This window comes from Otolemur garnettii, unplaced genomic scaffold (genome assembly GCF_000181295.1).
Source record: "Otolemur garnettii isolate 467f Iridium unplaced genomic scaffold, OtoGar3 scaffold00129, whole genome shotgun sequence".
Lineage (NCBI taxonomy): Eukaryota > Metazoa > Chordata > Mammalia > Primates > Galagidae > Otolemur > Otolemur garnettii.
Genome location: NW_003852524.1, coordinates 3,762,291 through 3,787,088, shown reverse-complemented (window position 1 = coordinate 3,787,088; position 24,798 = coordinate 3,762,291). Strand labels below are relative to the sequence as shown.

Here is a 24,798-nt window from a genome sequence, read left to right as displayed (position 1 = left end):
GTCATCCTCAGTAAGATCTGTTCCGTGAAACCCTTTTGACAAAATGGTTGTGGGATCTGGGGCATATCTTGCCTCACAGATTCCTTATAACATAGACATGTGGTTGAAAAGGGCATTTAATGATTGCATGATAGTGAAAGTAAAAAAGGAGTGTCCCAACTTATAAACCAAGCTTGGAAATAAGCTTTGACACCTATGCACTGAGGAATCGGGGCTTTGGGCTTCTAACACCTGCCCTTCTCTTTAGTGGTTGATGCCCTTGGAAAGATTATCCCATGATTCTGTGCTAGAATAGATTGTCCTGACAGCTGTGGAACTATAAATGCTATCGATCAAACATGTTTTTGATCAGAGCAGTGCCCGTGGCCACACTACATTTTAGCACAATAGTTGCAGCAGCAATGTGGAGAAATGGTTGAAGAAAGAGAGGTGAATTGGGAGGCTGATGAGGAAGAGGCCATCTGGGAGTTTAGGTGAGGCACAGTGAAGCCCTGAACTGCGTGACGGGGAACCAAGAGGAGTAGATCAAGTCCAGGGGCATTTTGAAGTTAAAATTTGGCAGAAGTTGGTAAACACTGACTGATGTGATGATGATGAAGAAGGTAGAACCAAGAATTTAGCTTCACTGGGGTAGGGTAGGGATTGTGTGAATTCCAATTCTACTGTCAGATGATGATGTGGATTAAAATAAATATATTTTTGCATACCCTGAAATGCCTTTGAGGTATTCGTGAACCATCTACTAGAGGTAGTTAAAAGGTGTGAGAATAATAGGTAGAGAGAGAATGAGGGTAGACAAAAAAAATTTTTTTTTTTTTGTAGTTTTTGGTCGAGGCTGGGTTTGAACCCTCTACCTCCAGTATTTGGGGTCAGCGCCCTACTCCTTTGAGCCACAGGCACCGTCCTAGACAAAAATTTTGATGGGAAACTTCATTTATAGGCAGATGAGAAAGAACCAGTGAAGAAGAAAAAAAGACGGGAGACTCAGGGACAATCCAAGGGTAAAGCTCAGAAGGAAAGAGTGGGAGAAAACTAAGATCAGAGGTGAAGTCTTTGATCTTCAAGGAGAAAAACTGCTTTCTCTAAAGTAGAAGGAGAGGAGAGGAGAGGAGAGTATGGATTTACATCAGTTCAAGACAAGAGTCAGAAAATGCCCAGAGATCGTTCTATAAAACCTCTCTTGTATGGAGGCATCTGGTTCCCTCATAAAGGATGTGCTTGGAATCACTATTCATTTCACTGTTGAGCCCTGGTTTTCAATATTTCCCTGCCCCATTCGTCACCTGCAGATTCTCAGCAGGTCTAGTGTGCTTTATGGAGTATCCAGAGTAAGCCAACTGTGCTGAGTGTAGTTGAGGAAATTGTTGGTGATTTCTTTAAACCCTCGTGTGTCTTGTTTATTCCTGAAAGGAAAGAATTGAAGTCAGTAAGTACCAAATTGCTCAAGAGAACATCAGTATCACAATTATAGTTCTGAATAAATTAGTATTCAAAAGATCACTTCAAAAAACCCGATTCCTAATATGCAATCTGTTTCCTTAGAGATTTCTTAGAGATCTTTTGTGTGTGGTTGATATTGTTGCTATTTTGAATGTGGGGGTTTTTTTGTTGTTGTTGTTTTGTTTGATGAAAATTGTATCCCAGTCTACTAGATTGAAATTCCCATCAATAAATATTTTAAGCATCCTTTCTTTTACATGAATCTATATATATTTTACTATATATATATTTTTTGAATCTTCAAACTGATTTCAGGAGGCTTTCAGTGTAAAATAATAATTGAAGGTCAATCCGTCCTTGTTAGTTAATGGTATGTTTCCAGGCACTTTTCCAGTTTTTCCACATTTATATTAACACAGTTCATCTGTCAGTGGGCTCCATTTAGACAGTTCAGTCTCTGGTTTAGTAAGCTATATTGTGAAGAGAGAGAATACATCCTCTCTTAAAGCTGAACAGAGCCATAGATTCTTTTTAAGTAATAGATATTGAAACTGTTGGGGTTTTTTTGTTTGTTTTTTTTTTGGGTTTTTTTTTTGGTTTTTTTTTTGTTTTTTTTTTTTTGGTTTGAGGACTGTTCTTGCGGCCCAGCTATTTACCCATCTTGAAGTAAAATAACATTCCACGTGTCAGGGTAACATGTCTCCCTACATTAAAAGATTTTTTTTGATGTTGGCTATTGAAGTTTTTTGAGTTAATTGAATTCATTGTCTCCCAATTGGTTTCCATACCTCTCTAGCTCAATCTGTGTAGAAAGAATATAAAATAGATAAATAGCTATAGGTAGATTTTACAGAAAGAGATCGAAAGCTCATCTATCCACAAATAATAATGAAAGTACTAAAATCACTGAGCCTGTTTTTCTCGCCTGGTATTTTGTACATGGTGAGTATTATTGAGAAAGCTAATGGCATTTCATTGGTCTGGCTCCATGTAATTTCTAGAATTTCTTAAACCTAATGTGAAAGTTTGTAAATTGAATTGTCTAATTTTCCGTCAACTTAGAGGACGAATTATTAGCTATTTTTAATTCCCTACTGTAAAGAATAACTTGAATTAAACAGAGCATTTTAATGTAAATTGAAAGATTATGATTAATTTCCTTCCATTATTGTAACCCTTTCTAAAGTTAGCACTCTTTATACTCAGGGGCTAAATCACAAGAACAATTAGTTATCTTTTTGCATTTATATTACAGTGTGAATGTATATTTTTCTTTTTTTATTTCTCTAAGATTTTAATCTGAAACCTTTTCAGTTATCTGACCGGCATTTTCGCTAAGGCAACTTTGAAACAGCCTGACCTAGAAGTTTCTATAAATATACTTTTCTTAGAAAATATGAGGGAAACAAGGCAGGTGGCAGGAAGTAGAGACCCAGTGTCTGTACGGTGTCAGTGGGCATGTGGCCCATTGGAAACCCAGAGTCTCCGTCCCAGAGAGAGAGAAGGAGGCAGAACAGCTTGTTGTCATCAAGACAGTCTGACCCTAGAAGGCAATTCACCCGTCCCTAAGTCTGGAGAGTCTTTTTACCTGTCCTCTTTTCCAAAATCAGATTCTGTTCCCCAACATGAGCAAATGATATAATAACCTTGGTTAGAGTAGAACCTAGGTTGATAATTACTTTCAACATAAATACTCATCACTGTCTTAGAATTCTTTGCCTGTGTGTCCATTCTAGAACCTGCGGTTCTTTCCTTTCGATTTTTTTCCATATTTTTTTTAGTGTCAAGGGTAATTCCATATAGCTGATATAAAATAAATATTGGATACAAATATAGCCTCTGATAAAAATCAATGCCCAGAAATACGGTGAAAACTAAATGCTCTCTGTTGAGTATGTCACCATTGTAGGATGGGGCAAGCATTGTGGTTAAGAGCATGTTATGTGAAGTCAGATCCAGTGATGTGTCCCAGATCAACCGCTTTCTAACTTTGTGATTTTTCTACAACTTACCAGCTCCGTGTCACATTTCATAATTCCAAAATGGAGATCATGTCTTCCTCCTGAAGTATTTGGCAGGATTAAATAACACAATGGTCATAAAATGGCCAGCAGGGCTAGTGCTTAATAAATCTTACCTATTACTTTAAATGTCAGCTATGTGGCAAATATCCTCCGGGCATAAAGTCTTGGTTGGAGGGGGGGCCACTTCAGCTAGGGGAATGTGAGTATCCCATTAAGGACACCCAGGTAAATCAAAGGCAAAGGGAGCAGGTTAGGCTAATTTTCAAAAAACCCTGGTCTCCTGTTACTGACGCTTTGCATTGCCCATCTGGTCTCCCAGAGGCTGATCACTCTTGCAAAGAGAACAAACCTAGTAAGAAGGAGGGGTCTGGACACAAAGAGGTAGTAGTGGATGCTAAGACTGTAATGGTGGTCGAACGAAGGAGAGATAAATTCTTACACCGTGATGTATGCGCTTATAAGTACTAGGCTTGAATATCCTTTCATATGTATCCTCGTTGATGGATCTCAGCGAGTATAAGCATTTAGATTTTACACTTATGATTAACTCTGACACACTTCCCCAACGGTTGAGAAAGTTTGGACCATGGAGGTTTAATAAATCTGCTTGTTTTACGTAAGTGTATAGCCTGTTTGTGTGATATTATAGGTGCTATCCTCTCTGTGCTATCATGTCTCTGGATAAGTAAGGCAATTGGAATACGTTATACCTCAGGTAAAACTTTGAAAGTTCCCTGTATTTTTATTTAGAACAAACTATGGTATGCTTTTAAAAATCTTTTCTTCACACCAATGTATTCCCTTCTTCCTAGTCTTAGACTTTTTCTTGCAAAGCTCATGCTGTATTACCTTCAAGAATAGAAACAAGACATACTGGTTACCACAGCCCAAACCATGTTTTTCTGTTACGATAATAAGACAGATAGATAAAGTTGTTGAGTTCTTTTTGCTGCGTACATTATAAGCTTTCATGCCTGTAAGCACAAAATAGCTACTGGTCTTTTTATGATAAAAATGATGGCTAAAGAGGTCAAATGACTTCACTAGGAACTGTAAATGGTAGAGCAAGAACGCAACCAAACTTGACGAGGACCTTCTGGATGTCAAACGTTTTTTGTGAATTTTACTCAGATTGTCTAAGGCTTAATTACTGCCTTGTTTCTAGATGGCATTCATTTTTACATTCTCTCTCCATGTCTTCCTTACACTTATTTGTGCCATCCTAAGTCTGAACACTTTTCTAGTTCATAGAGAGCATCACTTCTGACAAGACTCAGAAAGCTTTTATTCTTTTGTTCTTCATACTGGAATAATTACTTAAAACCTTCTCCTGGAAAGAGTAATAATATTATCTTAAAATCCATGTGATTATAGAGGAGGGAACATGATAGCCTTATTTTTCATAATGTAATATTTTAAGTCCCCCACAGAGAGGTATATATAAACATGTGGAAACTTACGGATCCCTTAATCTTACACCTTTAATTCTGCAATCGGGGTGATTCATCTAATGACAAGGTTGATGTGTACCTGGTGATGTCAGCGAGTTGTGTCATCTATTTCGAAATTGTGGAGAATTGTGAGCTAAGCTGCACAGAGTGAAGTTATAAACAAGAAATAGGGATATATATTTCATGAATAGGAAATTTTTTTGATTTTATTTTATCAATGACAAGCAGAATTGTACATATGGTGGTCAAAACAGTGTTTTGAGATTTGTATGCATTGTAGAATAGCTAAATCAAGCTCTTTAACCTGTGCCTTATCTCACTATACTTGTGTGTGTGGGGGGGGTGAGAACACTTAAAATCTACTCTCTTAGCAATTTTCCAGCATATAATATGTTATTATTAAATGTATTTGCTTTGAGATATACCAAAAAGCATTAACTATTTTGCACAGCTTAATTGTAAAGTTTAGAAATGTCAGGTGTTACTGGGAGGTATGATATTTTTCCCCTTCATAACAGAATATTAGATCTAAAAATTTCCTAGTATGTTTGGGGCCTGAGCATGTATAATACTCATTCTGGGGCTCTGTGCCTGCCTTGTTGTTTGATCTTAATGTCAGTGCATCTTATTATTCTATCAATAGACTATCGTATACCTGTTATGTATATGCTCTGCCAACCCTTGGGAATACAGTGATGGAAAAAACAGAACTTACACTGTAGTAGTTGAAGGAGGAAGGGATAGATAATAAGTAAATAAACAAGTAGACCCAGCAAGATAGTTTTAGCTGTGCATGCTTAAGGAAACAGGGTGATATTTGGTGAGTAACTATCAGTTGATAGCTGATTTAAAAGGGCTATCAGGGAGGGCTGGTATGAAGTGTCAAGAGCAGAGACCTAAATGTTGAGAACCTTGGCAGTAGAGATTCTACCCAGTGAACAACCGGGACAGCCCCAAGAGAGTGGCGTCAGTGAGGAGTGCACGGCTGCCAGTGTGACATGAACATCACAAAGACTAGGGGCAGGGATTTGAAATAATGCCTGGCATGGGTGTTGCCTGAGCTCAAAGGCCATATAGGCCAGGAAAAGGAATTTGTGTGTTGTACTGTGTGTGCTGGGAAGCTGTTGGAGGGTTTAAAGATGGGAATGAAATAATCCGATTTCATTTTACAAAGCTCTCTCTTGCTGCAGTATGGCAAAGGGATTATAGGAGAACAGAATGGAAGTAGGGAAAACGGATATTACAGGAGCTAAAGAAAAACAATGCTAGTGATTTGGGTGTGGGCAAAGGCAGTGGAGAAGAAGAAAACCTAAGTCTCCTCTTTGAATGGCAAGCTGGACTTTGTGACGTGGCTAAACGCTACATATGTACACTGGAAATGTATAAAGACTGTTAGACATTCAGAACTTTAGGAGAACAGATGGATTTAAAGGAAAGGGATTCCTACTCCGGGTACTGGGCCAGCGCTACTGGAGCTCATTAGCTAGAAAAAAAGAGTGACTTTCCTTCTCATCTACAGCCTGAGTCTCTTCTATTGGAGAGAGATAATATTGAAAATTAAAAAGTAACAGCTTCACAGAATAACTAATAGAAGTTAAAACATTGTACAGTGAAGGAAATAGGAAATTCTGATTGGTACTTCAGATTATCAAGTAGCATGGCTTAATCTTCCATGTGGGCTCATTACCAACCTCTGCGGAATTTTTTTCTGTTGTATAGGAAGCCACACTCTTGAGTTCAGAAAGCTTTCTTTCTGCATCTTGTCTTGAGTTCAGAAAAGGCCCTACTTTTATATATTCTCTCAGCATGTTTCCACATTCCTAGAAGGATTGTAGACTTTAGAGTAAGGTGAATCTGGCATCTGGGAGGCCAAGTTCATGTTCTGTGGCATCTTGTCTCATACATGTGTGCTCATTTATTCACTTATTATATCACTTCTACATGAAAGGCATGATGCTAGGTGTTTGGAATTTGGAAAAGTATCACACGGTCTTTTGAATGAGCTCTTTCTAATTCGTAATAATGGATACATTTATAGGATCATAGCCACCTAGGTCCATTTTGGATCACCAACCCCATGTTCTGTCTGTTCTTCTTTACAAACCAGTACACTATGGCATTGACTGAAAGCATTTCTAATCGTCAACTTATCTGTAACTTGTGAAAACATGGCAAGATATTTGTGGTCTGATTGGGGATTGACCACATCCTGTGGTTAACTGTTATGTTTTGCTTTCATTTGATGTTTCAACTGACTTACTTGTAGTAATAGGCAAGCATTTATGCTTTAAAATTTTGAATTAATATCCTATTGGGTATTACATGGGCATTTTTATACCTGATGTTCTGTTATAGCATTTATTTTCTGGTTTTTTTCTTAAGATTAGGAGCCTGCATATCTTTCATGGAGCGTAGGCTATAATACATAGACACTTATTATGTCCTTATTGAGAGGATAAATGGGCAAATAATTGGAAGGATAGTAGTTTTAAATTGCCCTTTTAAAGGAAAGTATAAATAATAAAAGTTGTTCATATTCCCACTTTTCTTAATTGTTTTCATATTTGCATATTCCCTTTCACAGATTGTTTAATTCAACTAATGCTTATTGAATTACGAATATGTCTTAGGTGATATGTCAGGCCCACATGTTAGGGGTACAAAAGTGAGTAAAGCATAGTTGTTGCCTTTTTCTTTACCTTGAGGTTCAGTAGGAGACATACGCATATGGCAGATGATCTGTGTCCTGTGAAATTTCAATCAAACAAGTATAGCATGATGAAAGAGCAGAGTAGATGGCTTTTAGGGAAGAATTTCTGAAGGAAACTTGGGCTCTTTCTTAAAGACTGCATAGGCTGAAGGAAAACTAAATCAAGATTGCCTACACATTACTGGCAAGGAATTGCATTAAAGATGCGTGGAGAAATATGCAGCTAACTAAAGTCTAAGGCAATTTTTGTGAAACTAAAAAGCTAGAAAGCTCAGGAAGTGTGTGTAGGTTACAGAAGGTCCACGTGTGTTGTGGTCACGACTTGAAATTGTATCCTCCAGGCCATTCAGTGTTAACTGTTGGAACCCAATACATTTGCTTTAATATAATTAATTCTTAATATAGGAAATATTTTATAAATGATAAAGTAGATATTTAAAGCTACAAATGGTAGTTTAAAAGGAGCTGCTGAGGAGTTTCCATTGCATAGATTCTCTAAGGAATTTCTAAATTCAACACTATCACAGTCTGTAACATTTTTTCTTTTCTTTTCTTTTTTTTTCTTGAGACAGAGTCTCACTGTGTCACCCACGGTAGAGTGCTGTGGCATCACAGCTCACAGCAACCTCACACTCTTGGGCTTTAGCGATTCTCTTGCCTCGGCCTTCTAAGTAGCTGGGACTACAAGTGCCCACCATAACATCTGGCTATATTTTTCTGTTGGAGTTATCATAGTTATTTAGCAGGCCCCAGCTGGGTTTGAACCTGCCAGCCTCGGTGTATGTGGCCACCGCCCTAACCACTGAACTATGGGCACCAAGCCTACAATATTTTTTCCTCTAACTTTCCCCCTCTCCCTTTCCCCAAGGACTGCTAATGTTATAATTGTTTAAGCAAAACATAAATCTTGAGTATATTTTGGGGAGACATGACCCTGTACCGAAGTAACTTATCCTTACTCTTCTTTATACAATAACAAGTTGAGTACAGGTATCCTCCCGACTTGAATAATTTAGCTAAACAGCTTCCAGATGTTGAACTAAAATAAAATTCTGCCACCATCTTATCTCTCATTGATCCTAGGAAGTGCAATTAAGAGAATCTCCTTTCCTTCCACAACATTAGAGGTCTGTCGGATAACACCATCCATTAATCTATCCATTATCAAATTGCCATCTTAGAGCTGGAGATGTGAGCAGGCACTGAGACATTTCAGCACTTCTTTCTTAGAATCCAGCAAAATGGTTCAGGCCTGCTGCAGCACCCCCTTCCCTGGAGGGCTGGTGGCAGGGAGAAGGGGAAAAAGCAGAGCAGAACCCGAAGTGACGCTTCCGAGAGAGACAGAGGGAAAGAAAACTCTCGTTGAGAGAAAACCCACACAGTAAACCTTAAACATCCAGATCCAGACTGTTCACTATGCTTTCCATTTGCCATCAGGTGCCATCTCATTTTTACTGTAGTAACTTAGCATTTGTACCCCAGGGAGGAGTTGCTGTCAGTAATGAGGACTCAAATATTGTATTATATATGTAAATTTTTAAATTCCACAGCTAAAGATCATATTGTCTTATTGCTGAGTAATGATACAACTGCTACTAACTGTGAATAAAGAGTCCGTAGTTCTGCGGTAATGAATTAAATTAAATTAAGCCATATATTCCTGAGACCCTAGTAGTCTATTTAAAAAAAAACCAATTTGTGAAGCTAATGACTAAACCAAGGTTCAGTAAATTAGTTGCCTAACACAGTGGTTTGCACATAATAGGCAACAAATAAATAATTTTTGATTTAACAAGCAATACATTAGTAAATTCAAGCACGTGTTTTCGTACTGAGCTATTATAATTATAAAAAATGGAGGCAATCTCAGATTGCATAGATCTTTGTGTAGCAATTAAGTATAAGTCTTTTGTATGCTAGTGGAATAAAAAACATGCACTCAGAGTTCAGATAGGGAAATTTGATAATATAGTTAATTTGACAGATGATAAGCTTTCCAAATCTTTTTAAGGAGATGATAGAGTGTCAGTAACACAGAAATAAGTTAATATATAAATACTTTTTAAATTGGCAATAATTTGAATGATCTAGGCTTAGATCAATCTTGCTATTCTAGACAGGCAATATGCTAAGAAAGTGAGTCTAAGTAAGATTTCAAACAAGCACTTAACACAGTTATTTGCATGCCAATTCTGAGCTGTTTTTTAATAAGGGCCTGGAAGAATTTCTAATCTGTGGAGGAGTCAAATGAGACTCCATTACCTTTTATTAAAAGAAATATAGTTTAATTTCCTTAGAAAATATTCCCTAATTCAGAAATACGGCTATTCCAATAGACCTTCTCTTTTCTAATTAAAGTGAATGGCTGCAGCTTTACTATGATGCTTAATTTTTAAAAGTTCCTTGGATATTTTATATTCAATAAAAAGTCAGATAAAATTTCCAGAACAAATGGCTATCTATACTTCCTAAGTGGGTGTGTATGCATGTCCATTGTATACACTCCCATGTGCAACACATCACCAAGTTATATTCCAAGGACCGAACTAAAACACCAGCAAAAAGTAAAGCCAGTTATCCAATAATATGTATGGCGTATTGGCAATAGAGCACTCAGGCTGAATCATGAAGAACTTGTGAAGATGAATGCTGAACCTAGAAACAATTACTAAGTTGCTTATTTGCTATCAATTAAAGCAAAAGATTGGTAATTCTAACATTTTGGAGACTGAGGAGGATGGATTATCTGAGCTCATAGGTTCAAGACCAGGCTGAGCCAGAGCAAAACCTCATCTCTAAAAAAAAATATATAGAACCAGGCGTTCTGGTGGGTGCCTGTAGCCCCAGCTACTCAGGAGGCTGACACAAGAGAATCGCTTAAGCCCAAGAGATTGAGTTTGCTGTGAGCTATGATGCCATAGCACTCTACCGAGGACAACAAAATGAGACTGTCTCAAAAAAAATTAAAATTTAAAAAAAAATCAATCAATCAAAATATTGGGAATAAAACCAGTACTGAGTCTTAGTATTTTTCTTTAAAAATGATATTACTAACCTAGACATCCCTTCCGGAAGCATTGTTTCTGTAAACCTATGTGATGATTAACCCAGTGTTATCTTTAAAAAATTAAAAAGAAACAAAAACTAGATTGACTTAAGCCTCTATTCAGATAAACGTGGGAATGTTGTGATACCAGAAATGAGCCACTTGTTCCAGGGCTCAAGCACAATTACTAGAGCACGCCACAAAGAACGCGGGCAGAAAGGAAGAAGGGAGGGCATTTGGGAGAAGGCAGCTTCTGGAAGCCCCTTTGGCGGTTTGGAGTATTGTGAGGAACGGGAGGGAAGACTGGGACCCCGTAAGGACAGACTGAGATTCCTACTTCCCCCTTCTTTTGTTCTTTTTCTTTCTCCTCTTTCTGTTAAGCTCCCATTTCTGCCTGGGCCTTCCTGTCCCACGCATCTTCCTCTTGTCCGGTCCTTCTGGAACAGCCCTCCTCTGTGAACTTGTCCCTGACCCCTGGAAGGATTCCTTGTTCTCTCTTCTCCTCCTCCTTAGCCTTTGCGAATGTGTCCTTCTCTCCTCATTTCTTGCTTGTACTTTGTTCCCTGTGACTTCCAGAATCCAGACAGCAGTGCTCTGGAACCCTCCGTGACGCGCAGAAAGTGAAGAAAGTAGCGAGTTCTTCCTTAACTGCAGTAAGTGACAGATGGGGCAGGACTCCCCTCCTCCCGCCTGGCCTGGGACACCAATTGATGTGATGCTCCAGTGTGGATGCTGCTCTCTGTGTATTCATCACTGAGTCCTCACCGAATACACATCTGCCCCATTCGTGCTCATTTTTCTTCCTTTCATGGTGCCAAGAAGATGAGTTTTGGGTGAAACTTCTTTACTTACTGGTACCCATACTTTCTCTATACACGAGACAATTCCCGAGTCTAGATTTGCCAAGTCTTAAGGACTCTAGCTTTGAAAATAACCTGTGCTTTAGTCAAAGCATGTTCCACAGGAATATAATATTTTATTAATGTTTCTATTTGCTCTGCTAGATCATGTGCTTGATGATAGAATTTACAAGTCAATTCTTTATATCCCTGGTAGAATGAGTAAACCTCATAAATGTTTGAAAATAGTTCAGTAATATTTGTAAAGTGTGTGTATATAAAGACACCAACCTATAGGTGACAAGCTTCACTTCCCCACGAAGTCATTTGTATTTTCAGGGAAAAGAAAATCTGTAAGAACATAGGGTTTTCCAAGTGGAGAATTTGGTAGGAGGCCATCAAGTTAAAGATTAATGACTACAGTAATTTAAAAGATTACACACACACACACACACACACACGGAGAGAGAGAGAGACTTTTAAAAATATGACTTGGATATTCAGCTTGGATAGATGAAGCAGAAAGTTAAATTTAAATTAAATTTAAAAATTTAAAAATTTTGAATTTGTCTGTCTATGGTTTATCTTCATTGAAAATCACCTGATTGTGTTATTCCTTCTTTTGCCTCATTTCTTCAACTCAGGGTTTTTGTCCCCCAACTCTGAGTCTACACTATAACCACTTCTCTTCAGCCAGATCCCTCACCTCCAAAAGTGTGCCTTGCACCTGTGGGTCTGCCTCGCTTCACCCCCAGGGACTGCACATCAAAGGGACCAAAGCTCATGACTGGCAAGGAGGCCTAATGAGCTGCGTGCATTATTATGTAAATTCATTCAGCCTTATTATATGTGTGTCTGTACCAAGGAGGATTTTGGTGACCTGAGAGTAGGACTCGGGCAAAACTATAATCACAAATCATCGGTTCATGTACAGGTTATCTGGCTCTTAGTAGACCAGACCTAAGGCAAAAATGATAAGTATTATGATAACATGTGGGAGATCTTGTCTCAAAAATGCAGTTTGCACAGCCCTACATTCAATATTAAGATTTCCTCGAACCTAGCCCTGGCCAAACTGCAATAACAAAAAAATATATAGCCGGTGTTGTGACAGGCACCTGTAGTCCCAGGTACTCAGGAGGCTGAGGCAAGAGAATTGCCTGAGCCCAGGAGTTTGAGGTTGCTGTGAGCTGTGACGCCAAGGCACTCTACCAAGGGCAACATAATGAGACTCTGTCTTAAAAAAGAAAAAGAAGGCTCGGCGCCTGTGGCTCAAGCGGCTAAGGCGCCAGCCACATACACCTAAGGTGGCGGGTTTGAATCCCCAGCCCGGGCCCGCCAAACAACAATAATGGCTGCAACCAAAAAATAGCCGGGCGTTGTGGCGGGGGCCCGTGGTCCCAGCTACTTGGGAGGCTGAGGCAGGAGACTTGCTTGAGCCCAGGAGTTGGAGATTGCTATGAGCAGTGAAACCATGGCACTCTACCCAGGCGGACAGCTTGAGGCTCTGTCTCAATAAAGAAAAAGAAATACAAACAATGTAACATAATTATTTGTACCCTCATATTAATCTGAAATTTTTTTAAATGAACAAGAAAAAGAAACACAGTTGGTGTTGCTGAGAGGGCTTCAAAACAAAAAAAAAAGATGTCCATAAGGACATATAAAAGATAGTATAAATGGATCATACCTCACAAACACAATAGAAAGACCACTTACTTTCAGATTTGATATTCCCTGAGTGAGAACACTTTGGCTACTTATTCAGTGTCCTTGGGGACTCCCAAGGGATTCTGGTGTTAAAGTAGTCGCATCTTGTTGAGTAGGTGATAATGAGAACTGAGTTGCTCATGGAATTTGGTCGAATATGGACAGAGCCACTGTCAGCCTATGTGGTACTTCGGTGCTATTCAGAACTCCTATAGTTTGGCACTTCGCATAGAAAGCAGAGGGTCTGGGTCAGACGCTCCCTTGTGGACTGTAGAACACAGGTTGCACATCCCTTATCTGGCGTCTCTGAAGAGGAAGAAATGGTGCCTTTTCTCTTTGCATTTTATGAAGAGAAAAAATATAGAAATGAGAAAACTTTCGGCCTGACCTGACCTCGCAGAGTTAGCTAATACCAAGCCAGGATGATTCTCCACTTAACCGTACTGCTTAAAAGTGAATAATGGAAGTGAAGTCGGTGATTAATTTTAAGAACTGGCTGATGTAGAGCGGTTTATTGGCATTCAAGATAATGGTACAGATGATTTTCTGGAACCCACAAAGAAAAGAAAAAGTAGATCTATCCATTTAGCGTTCATTGGGTTACACTCGGTATTTTCTCATTGTCATGGTCATTTTCATTATTATAATCAAACATGTTCTGGTTTGTTTTTTTTTTATTTTGTATTGTGATAATATGCACATTACATAAAATTTGCCTTCCTAAGTGTTTTTAAGTGTACAGTTCGCTGGCATTAGATACATTCACACTGTTGTACCACCGTCATCACTATCCATCTCCAGAACTACCATCATCTTGCAAAACTGACAGGTCTACACGCATTAAACCAACACTCCCTATCTTTACTTTTTGAACCCATGGCAACCACCATTCCACTTTGTTCTACAAGAGTTTGGTTGTTCCAGGAACCTCATGTCAGTGGAATCGTATAGCATTTGTCTCTTTGTGACTGGTCTGTCCACTCAGCATAATGTCCTCAGTGTTCATCCACATTGAAGTATGGGTCAGAATCTCCTTTCTGTTGAAGGCTGAATAATATTTCGTTGCGTGTATGCACCACATTTTGCTTATTGCTTCATCTGTCAGTAGATGCTTGGAATGTTTAAGCTCTTGTGAATAATGCTGCTGTGAAAATGGGTATACAAATATATCTTTGAGATCCTGCTTTCAGCTCTTCAAGGTATACACACATTCCCAAAAGTGGAACTGCTGGATCATGTGGTCATTCCACTTTTAGTTTTCTACAGAGACATTTTACTTTCCCACTAATAGCACACAAGGGTTCTGATTTTCCTGCCCCCTCACCAACGCTTGTTATTTTCTGTTCTATTGATAATAGCTTAGCATTCAAGATTATGGTATGCATTAATCCTAACCTGTGTGAGACAGTGTCTCATAGTGGCTTTTTTTATTTGTATCAAACTTTTTTTTTTAATGTACAGCACTGCATTCTATTACTTGTGTTTAGGAAGCATTCTTTTTTTTTTTCTTTTTTTTGAAACAGAGTTTCACTATGGCACCCTCAGCAGAGTGCCATGGAGTCGTAGCTCCCAACAACCTCAAACCCTTGAGTTCAAGCAATTCTCTTGCCTTAGCCTCCCAAGTAGCTGGGACTACAGGTGCCCATCATAACGCCCAGCTATTTTTAGAGAAGAGGGTCTCACTCTTGCTCAGGCTGGTCTTGAACCTGTGACCTCAGGGCAAACCACTTGCCTCTGCCTCCCAGAGTGCTAGAATTACAGGCATGAGCCACCGTGCCTGGCCTCTGAAGCATTCATTTTGATATGCACACCTTTGTAAAACATCACCTGGGCATTTAATCAGACACTCATTAAGGCATCTTACTATACTACACACAAAATATAAGCTCATTATCTGATTTTGCTCCCTCGAGGAGTTCTGTAATATCAACGAAACGAACATAACACTTCTGATTTCTGCCTTTGCTTTATTCCACTCACTCTTATTTATACTTAGCACTCCTCATTCATGATTTTTCTTGTCATGGAATAGGAAAAACAAATTCAAGAATAGGAACTGTTGATAGTGGTTCATAGCTTTCACGTGTGTTTGTGAAAGATCGATGACAAAAAAGTTGGTAGAGTTGTCACGAGTTTTAGAACTGAAGGAGAATACAGAAGTGATTTGGAATAAAGAAGAGTAAGATGAAAGAAGCTGAAATCCAGAATGATATGAAATGAATGGTTTCAGAAACCAGAGATTAGGTAGGAAAACAGCAGTAAAGGAGGTGTTTCTTTGAAGGATTTAGGGCAGTGTTTCTCAACCTTTTTTTATCTCACAGCAAACTTGAATCTATAGTTAAACTTCCGTGCCACACTTAAATGATGTTGATTTTAAAAAAGAGTAAAAAAAAAATTACTTACTATGCTTTGAACTTCTTTCAAAAATAATTTAGTTAATGATCTTTAAAAATCTGCCCGGCATACCTAAGATCCTCTCAGGGCGCATGCGTTAAAAATCACTGTTGTAAGCCTTTGCCATCCCACCCTGTTGCCCCACTCCAATTAATGGCTACAGGCTGGACAGTGGCCATGATACACTGCCCTGCTTCTAGTATCTTACAGCATGCCTCCCCACCATGCTGCCTCTCTCCTGGCTTAAATTAAGCTTTGAATGGAGCAATTTCAGTGGTCTGTCTCTTAGCTTTGTTATCTCCATTGTAATTCTTATGATGACTCAGTAAATCTCTCCACATCAGGATCAGTAAGAAACTCTTTGGACCTTCTCTTAAAGAGAGTCATAAGTCTTATTTGATTTCCATCATCCGTTTTGGAATCCATTGAGAAAACCTGGGTGCTCTCAGATAATCCACTACTTCAGAGGTGTCCTCAAATACTAGGTATTTAGTTGGAAGATGACTTGCATAAGGAATTGATCTTAGCTGAGTAAGATACTAGCAATGTAGCCAGAGTTGTGTTTTGAATCTTGCCACACCCAGTGTGTGTCAGCTGCCCTCATACCTACCATTACACCCTTCGTGGTATAAGCTTAAGCCTCTAATTCTGTCCATGACCCAGTGACACCACTTGACTCATCTTAATACTCTGATCATAACTGAACTTTGAAAGTTTCTACACATAAGAAAGAAGCATAGCTCATGTAGATATTCTTGCTCTCTGTATTCAATTATAGCACAAGAGACATGGGTTTAGGTCCTCAAACAATAAAGTACAAACACACCTGATTAGGTCTTCAGCATTAGAACACACCAGTGCTTTCCTCTCTTCTCAATCCTAGTCCAAATATGTGTCTTATGATGAATTTAACAAATACTTTCTGCATTTATGATTAGATATGATTTGTTCGTAAACAGACTCCTGTCATATGGGAAAAATTCCACAAAATGCAAAAATGAAATATGTGATTTCCAGGGACAAACTTCCTAAGAGATACTTACCTTCTTATCAGAATGTAATGGCAAGGGACATGGCGTTAGGAGTGTCGACACTGTATCATTGGTGTGTGATCATCCCACACATCTGACTCTGGGATCACTTCTTCAGCAAGCATTTAATGAGCACCCGCTCTGCCTGAGCACCCACTGAACTCAGCACTGGTTATTTTATAGTGAAAAATCGAGAGATTCTACCCTCCCAGAGCTACCAGCCCAGTGGAAAAACAATCGTTAAAAAATTGAGTACAGAATTGATAAAATATGATTTTAATTTTAGTAGTAATAGGTGTTATGAAGAATAAGACAGGCTTCTAGGAGGTAAGATGACTTTGATGGGTGGGGGTCTAAGGATATAATATTTGAGCCAAGTTTTGAAAGTTAACAGGGATTTACTTATCAAATAGTAGCTGTAGACAGATTGTGAATGTCCTGGAAGAAAGATGAGCACATGGAAAGGTAGGAAGGAGCTTGGTACACTTGAGGAAGTGGAGGAAGCCCATTATACCAGACCAAGACAGACAGGGCAGCCAATGGGATGATAGGGGAGGTACAAATTAGACAGAGACGTGAAGGTCGTGCAGAGAATTGACCTGGAAAGTCAGTGGACAGCTGTTGAAGAGCTTCCTGCAGGCATGTCACAAAATTCGATGAACATTTAAAGCTCCTGCATAAAGATTGACAGCAGAGGGGCAAGAGAGGAAATGAGAGGACTAATTAGGAGCTATTGCAGTGATGCAGGTGACAGCAATGACTTGAGCTGGTGACAGTGTGGTGGAGATAGAAATCTTGATTCAAATTCTGCTTTAGAGATAAAATCAACAGAATTTAATTAGAGATCAGTAGATAAATAACATGAAAGGTGGTTAGGCCTCTTCACAATCAGATTCTATCTCAACTACAAGGCAAACAATAAAACTGTGCAATGATGTTTATAGTTTCCTCACCCATTTCATTATTGAATCATTTATGCACTCAGCAAACATTTATTAGTGTCTCCCTCCTGCCAGGCACTGTGTAAAGATACAGTGTTCCATCATCATTTGTGGGCTCTGCCCAAAGACCCTTACACCAGTGGCTGGATTGGTTTACCTGTGTGTTAGAATATGGTGTCAAGGAAACCTAGTTTTCATTCTATCCCCCATAGACTTTGTTCCCTTACCTCAGAGGTCTTCTGGGAATGGGTGGGATTGACATGCTGGTTGCCACACTGACAAGGTAGTGCTACTGGCACTTCGTTTGGGACCTGGTGCTGACAGTCTTGCCATCTCTAGGATAGCCCCACACACGTAGCGAAGGATTTGCAGCCCAGAGAGCCAGTAACACTCCTACTAATAAGCCCTGATCAGGTTCACTTTGACCAATAATTACCCTTCTGCCCTCACCAGCAATCAAACTTTAATCAAATGATTAAAGGGCACCTACCTGGGCAGTCCTTTATATCCATATTTACTCAGTCTTTTTGCATGATCCTTTGCAGTTTGCTAACCAAAAACCCTTGAGTTACCCTTGTGTTCTCTAAACTGTGTCTAAGGGGCAAGCTATTAGGGAAGCACTGTCAAGAGAAAAGAAGTCCTTTTTCTTTCTCATGCCGAGTGTTCTAGGGACAAGTCCTTAATCGCCATTACTTCAGGGTCCTCACCTGTAATATGGACGTCGCACTAGCATCTACTTCACAGGGTTGTCGTGTTCCAGTCTGTAGACCACTGAGAACAGCGCTTGGCCTTGGCACTGTTTCTATTCCCCTTCTGCTGCTATAACAGATACCAAAGCAAAACAACAAACATGTCTCAGAGTGCTGGAGGCTGGATGTCTAAGATCAGAGTGCCAGCATAGTCTGGTTTGGGTGAGGGCTGTCTTCTGGGTTACAAACAGCCAACTTGTCATTTTATCCCTACATGGAAAACAGAGTGGGGAGAACTCTCTGGAGTCCCTTTGATAAGGACACTAATCCCATTCATGAGGGCTCCACCCTCAAAACTAAATTATCTCCTGCAAGCCCCACATCCTAATATCATTTGGGAGCATTGGGATTTCAAAATATGAACTGGGACAGGGGCACAAATGTTCAGCCCATTGCACACATGGTGAGCACCTGATCAATATTTGCTGCTCTTGTTACGGTTCTCCAAAGGGAGGGCAATGCGTTGAGCACCAGACAGGTGACGAGACACCTTGTCACTGCCACAGCTTCTGCCTCATGACTACATGAAGACTTAACCAGCTACCCAATGTAAGACAGTGTAAGATACGCTTTTTACAAATTCAGATCTGATTGTGGTGATCTTTGCTTGACTGCTTAATGAACCCCTACTGCCTCTGCTCAGAGTCTTGGATTTCTGGTGGTCTTAGCTCACTGGGTTTGTCCTTCAGGTTTACACTTAATCCCCTCCTTTTTCCAAGGGGTATTTTCAGCCTGATCTTGGCAAGATTGTCTCCTCATTGCATGCTAGCTGGACCCTACTTAGCTGCTTTTCCACTCAGCTCCAGCCCAAGGTTCCTGGCTTCCCACCACCACCTCAGGCACTGGTTGTTCTAACCTCCATGTCAGTGCTAGCTCTGGGATTAATGTGGCACCATTTTATTTAAAAAGAAACCAATTTTGAACTTTACCAGCTGCTCAGCCTCCTAATCAAAGCTATGTTACTCATTCAGTTTTACGAATATTCAATATGAAACTACCTTTCACCATTTCTGATATAAGTCACAAAAATATAAACTAGAAATCAAAGAACAATTCATTCTGTAGGGTAACACAGTGTGAATCAACATCACTGTGAATAACAATAACACAAATATTTATCTTTCTGCTATGTGGAGTCTCATCGTTTCATGGTTTTATAATTATCTTTATTCTCTGTAAGCCCTAATGTTCCAGAAATTCATAAATGGTAATTAATGCTTAAATCCATAATTAATATGCTACATATTATGGGAGAATTCTGACATCGATATATTCACAAAATCTTTAATTAGTTGATTAATCTAACCATTTATTCATGAGTCTGATTTAATTTGTAGTATTATATGAAATTTCATGTGGCATACTAAAAATTTTCAGAAATATATAGCTACTGCCTGATTTTGTGCTCCATTAAACAGTAATGTGAGTATAGAAATGTGTTAAAGTGCAAAACTTCACTACCTTCTCTTTAAAGCAGTGAATTCTATTATAACTTCCCTTTTTTCCTTTTGAGACATTTATCATACACACATGTAGCAGAAATGATAAAATGGTTTCATTTGAATAGGATATTTTTAAATAATGGGAAGAATGAATGTAGAAGTTGTGAGAGAGTATTGTCAAAGACGGTTGACTCATAACCCAAAATTCAACATGAAACTCTACATCCTTTCAAATTTGTTTAAATCATTGAAAACCACAATTCTAGTCTCCCTACTTCTTTAATATTCTTCTTTAAATACAAATGCCTTAAGAAATAAAATCTATTCCTATGTGTAGCTAACCTTTGGTGTGTGACTTTTTTTTTCCTGTGAAGTCACACAAAGTCTAGCCTTACCAAAAAGAAAATGGATGGTATGATTATCTAACAGGGTTAATTCATTTAGCCCTGATTCCAATAGCCATTAATTGAACAAACGTTATGTGTTTATGCTAGTTGGGTAATAACATAACAAAGATCCCAGGGATCCAAGATCTGACCATTTTCATGGGATACAATATATAAACAGCAACAATTTTATTAGCTAACAATAGACTTTTTCATCAATATTTGTTAAACATTTTAGTAGTTCAAAATTGTAATGTATACAGGTTTTCTAGGTACTCAAGGTCAAAAACAAAGATAAATGTAAATATATGTCTATGCTAACAATATTCAAAGGAAGAAATCCTACAAAACTCTTATCCTTATAGGAGCAACAATGGGTTTGTTTGAGTATTTTTGGCCTAATTATTTTGCATTATAATTTAGGGCACACTGTGTGATTTGCCTTATTATTATGGATTCTAATTGGAAAAAATAGCTATACTACTGATTGAAATTACATGTACGAGTAACCATGGTTTTCAGAACAAGCCCGTTACGTGAAGCTTTATGTAATAATTTTAGGTACACATTTTATGTAAAAGTAGTAGAATTGACAACAATGGCAGTAAAGGACCTTTAAATGTTCAGAATGCATTGGGTGATACATAAACATTCAGAAAAATTTGTATGAAAAAGTTTTTAGTGTCACATCGTTATTTGTTAGAAAAGGAGAATTGCGTGTAATAACATGATCTCTGGAACATGCTATCCTTTGGTGATGTTGCAGAACTTAATAAAACATAAAAGCAAAAAGAAAAACTATCTTAGCATCATTTTATCTCACTCTATAATGTTCATAGATGAAGCTTTGTACCTGCACTTAAGACTTTTTCCAGTGACTCATGCTTTTCAACTGAAATAACTGGCGATGTAATTATTGGAAAGGCTGCACTGTTTAATGGTTGAGAGCATGATCTGTGAAAATGGCTAGCTTGCCTATGCCACCAAAAGCTGTGTGATCTTGGGCAAGTGACTTAATCTTTCTGAACTTCCATCTTCTCACCAATGAACTGGGCTAATGATAAAATCCACCTCAGAGGGTAATGGTGATGACTTAAGACGTAAGATAATGCTTAGTACACTGTGTGGCCCATTTATAAGCATTCAGAAGCAAATGTTATCTATTATAAGGGTGACCTCCAAAGATGGAATTTTCTTGTAAAATCAAGCCAGATTAGAGAAAGAAGTGGTTGAATAAATATATGAGAAAATGGTTCACTTCACTAATCATTAAAAAATTCATATTAACATTAGATAACTATTGTTTCAATCAAGTGTTTTTATTGTTTGATAACAACTGTTATTAGTAATGATTTAGACCTTCTAAAGGGTACCTTCATAGCATTGGAATATAATCACTGTGGAAGGAAATTTTCCCTGTCTTCCCAAGAAAATTACAAGTGTGGATATTCCTTGACCCAGAAATTTTACTTGTAAGAATAGCTCTTCCAGAAATACCCACAAATATGCAAAAATATACGTGTGCACACATGCATACCTCCATTCATTGCTATGTTACATTAAAACGGGAAAAAATACTTTTGATATGAAATGGTGCCCATGAATTAATGTAAAACTAAAAATATTGGCTGGGCATGGTGGCTCATGCCTGTAATCTTAGTATTCTGGGAGGCCAAGGCTGGTGGATCGCCTGAGCTTAGAAGCTTGAGAGCAGCCTGAGCAAGCAAGAGACCCCATCTTTACCAAAAATAGAAAAACTAGCCAGGCATTACAGGGGGTGCCTGTACTCCTAGCTACTTGGGAGGCTGAGGCAAGAAGATCTCTTGAGCCTAACAGTTCGAGGTTGCTGTGAGCTAGGTCTCCAAAGCACTCTACCCAAGGTGACAGAGTGAGACTCTGTCTAAAAAAAAATTTAAATAAAAGCTATTGTAATCAGCTTAATTATTTATACTTTTGTAAGAAGGGTACGTATATTAATATGTGTATTTGCAAGGGGAAAATATATATATTTAAAGATACACACCAAAAAATATAAGAAGATACACAGAGATAGGGCATGCAAACTCATACTCATACAGCGGCCATGTGCTCCATGTCTGTTTGTACAAAAAATGGTTATAAACAGCACTGTAAAAAACAGTACATTTTTTCAGATCAATTAATATTGGGAGACTTGAAATGAAGACTTATAAAACCATTTTCTGTAAAAGATATTGCTAATTGTTTTAAAAATTGTATATAAAATTGTGACTTTAGGATCTTGTGATAAAAAGACAAATAGAAAAAACCGAAAGCTTTAGATAAACTTAGATTTGATTTAGCAAACTGTAAATCTCATGATGTTTTAAAATACTTTACATTTTGACAATTTTAAAACTAACCTAAGAAAAAAATTCTTTATGAACAGTGCTTAACTTTCATATGCTTAACCCTTGATGCTTAACTTTCGATTCCTTTTTAATGTTGATTATCTTGTTTCTCCGCACAGAGTTACTGGAGGGGAACTGTTTGAAGACATAGTGGCAAGAGAATATTACAGTGAAGCCGATGCCAGGTAAGTGACTTGCTCTTGGAAAGATGCAAGAGTCAACATTCAAACATTGCTCACTGTGTTTCTTTATGAAGGCCTCATGACACTCTTATGAGAATTCTATACAGCCATCTTGGACTTCTTCTCAGGATGAGTCCCTTTTAATTTTGATGTTTATCTCTTTTCAGTATCTCTAGGCCAATTCTTAGAGGAAAAAAAAGTTCTATGAATCTGGCCTAAACTTTATTTGTATCAAGCATCTATATTTAGAATACATGTTTTATAAAAAACAATAACAACAAACAAAAAAAACCCCACCTCATGGGAATGACTTCTGCTGAAGAAGTACAGCTTTTAGCAGAGATCAGAGATGGAACATTGAGATCCACTAGTTCCAGCGGTAGCTGGGTCTCCCCAGTAGCAGTTACTAGTCACATGGCTATTTGAATTTCTATTCCAATTAACTAAAATTAAAAATTCAGTTCTCAGTTGGTCTAGTGACATTCCACCTGCTTAACAGCCTCAAGTGGCTACCAGTTGGCTAGATCAGATATAGCGCACAGATTCCATCAGCACAGAAAGCTCCACCCAACTGTGAGTTAGAAAATGGAAACAGACCACAAAACGCCACAGTGGTCTTTTTAAAGCTTTATTATTATCTGTTATGATCGGTTTAACTCTGGAAATTTCATTAAAGCCCTTGGATTTCTTTCTGACTTGAACAATATTTGTTTAGGGATTTCAGAAGCTCAAGAGTAATTTTCCAATCTTCTTAATGGACACCATCTTTACGGAAGTTTAAAATAAACCAAGGTTTTGTCTGATTTAAAACTTCTTGGAATGAAGTAACATGAATCCCCTTGATTAGCTAATACTCAGACTGCACGGTGTTAATTTTCCTCCGCATTCCTTATATATATTCCGTAATTGTCATTTATTTTGGAAAATCTAATCAAGAGCAATTAGCTCATTATTAGCAATGTAGATGAAATGTTGTGAAAATTCAGTTCATGACTCTGTTCTCATTCTCTGATGCTTTCAGAGCTTCCTAAAGCTTCCTCATCCCACTGTAGCCTGACTTTCAACAGATACTCAGCTGATAACTGAGGTTCCCTATCCCTCCAAAGTGGCACATGCATACATAGAATCACTTCTGAATTTCTAATTTTTCTTCTTGGTCTAATGCTACTGTTTATGGCACTCCGTGAATCCATCTCTATATAACTACACTCTAATTTTTCAATGGATTTTTTTTTTAACTGCCAAAGTCAAGTAAAAAGTTCTGAGTCACTAATAACTGTGATGAGTGATTCATCACTTGTTCACTTTACCCCAGATGTTTACGTTAGGGCCTCAGAGCAACCCTGGGAAAAGCTATGTGACTATCTTTAAAGACAGGATAATGATTTTAGTTCAAGTGGTAAACAAGTTAGGAAATTTCATTTATTTTCCTTTTCAAAGTTATGTTCAGCAGGATATTACGCTTGAAAAATATTGGTTGAAATGAGAAGAAAAACTGTTTTCACTGTTAAAGAACCTTACAGATAATGAGACAGACCCTTTGGGTTGGTTCATTTCATATGCATGCTTATATTAAGTTTGAGAATGAACCATAGGATATTCTTAGGATAAGTCCCACACAAAAGCAAAAGAAACATGCTCTTCCTAAATACAAGCATAAAGAGGATGTTTACCCCCCTCTAGCCCCAATTGTAAAGTCCGTTTGCTTATGGGTCAAGAATTTAAGAATTGAATCTATCCTCACTAGTGAAAAATGGCAAAGCTGATTTAATATGAATCATTGTTTACTTTTATATTTGCTATTACTCCCTAGGCCCAGTAATGTATGCTTGTGGTTTGAGAGGGGAAAGAGAAATATTCCCCCAAAGTAACATGAAGTGGACATTATTGTAAAGCTAAAGTGTCCTGTGGTTTACAAATCACCCAGTGCCCACATAAGCTGAGTAGTCAACAACAACCAATGTGAGGCTTTTTCAGTGGCACTGTTTATAGGGTTAGAGCTAGCAAATCGGTCTTGATCAATTTGGTGATATTTACATTATAAGCAATCAGATGATTTTTTTTAATTCAGGAATTTCCTTTCG

At 38.2% G+C, this 24,798-nt stretch overlaps 1 protein-coding gene across 3 annotated transcripts in view; it reads left to right on the top strand.

The window, feature by feature from the left end:
- Positions 1 to 24,798, top strand: part of CAMK2D (calcium/calmodulin dependent protein kinase II delta) — a 304,759-nt gene that overhangs the window by 192,699 nt on the left and 87,262 nt on the right. For all 3 annotated transcript variants that reach the window (XM_003798167.3, XM_023518197.1, XM_023518196.1), the window contains exon 5: positions 22,652 to 22,717. In XM_003798167.3, the coding sequence (XP_003798215.1) occupies positions 22,652 to 22,717 (66 nt within the window). The remainder of the gene's footprint in view (positions 1 to 22,651; positions 22,718 to 24,798) is intronic.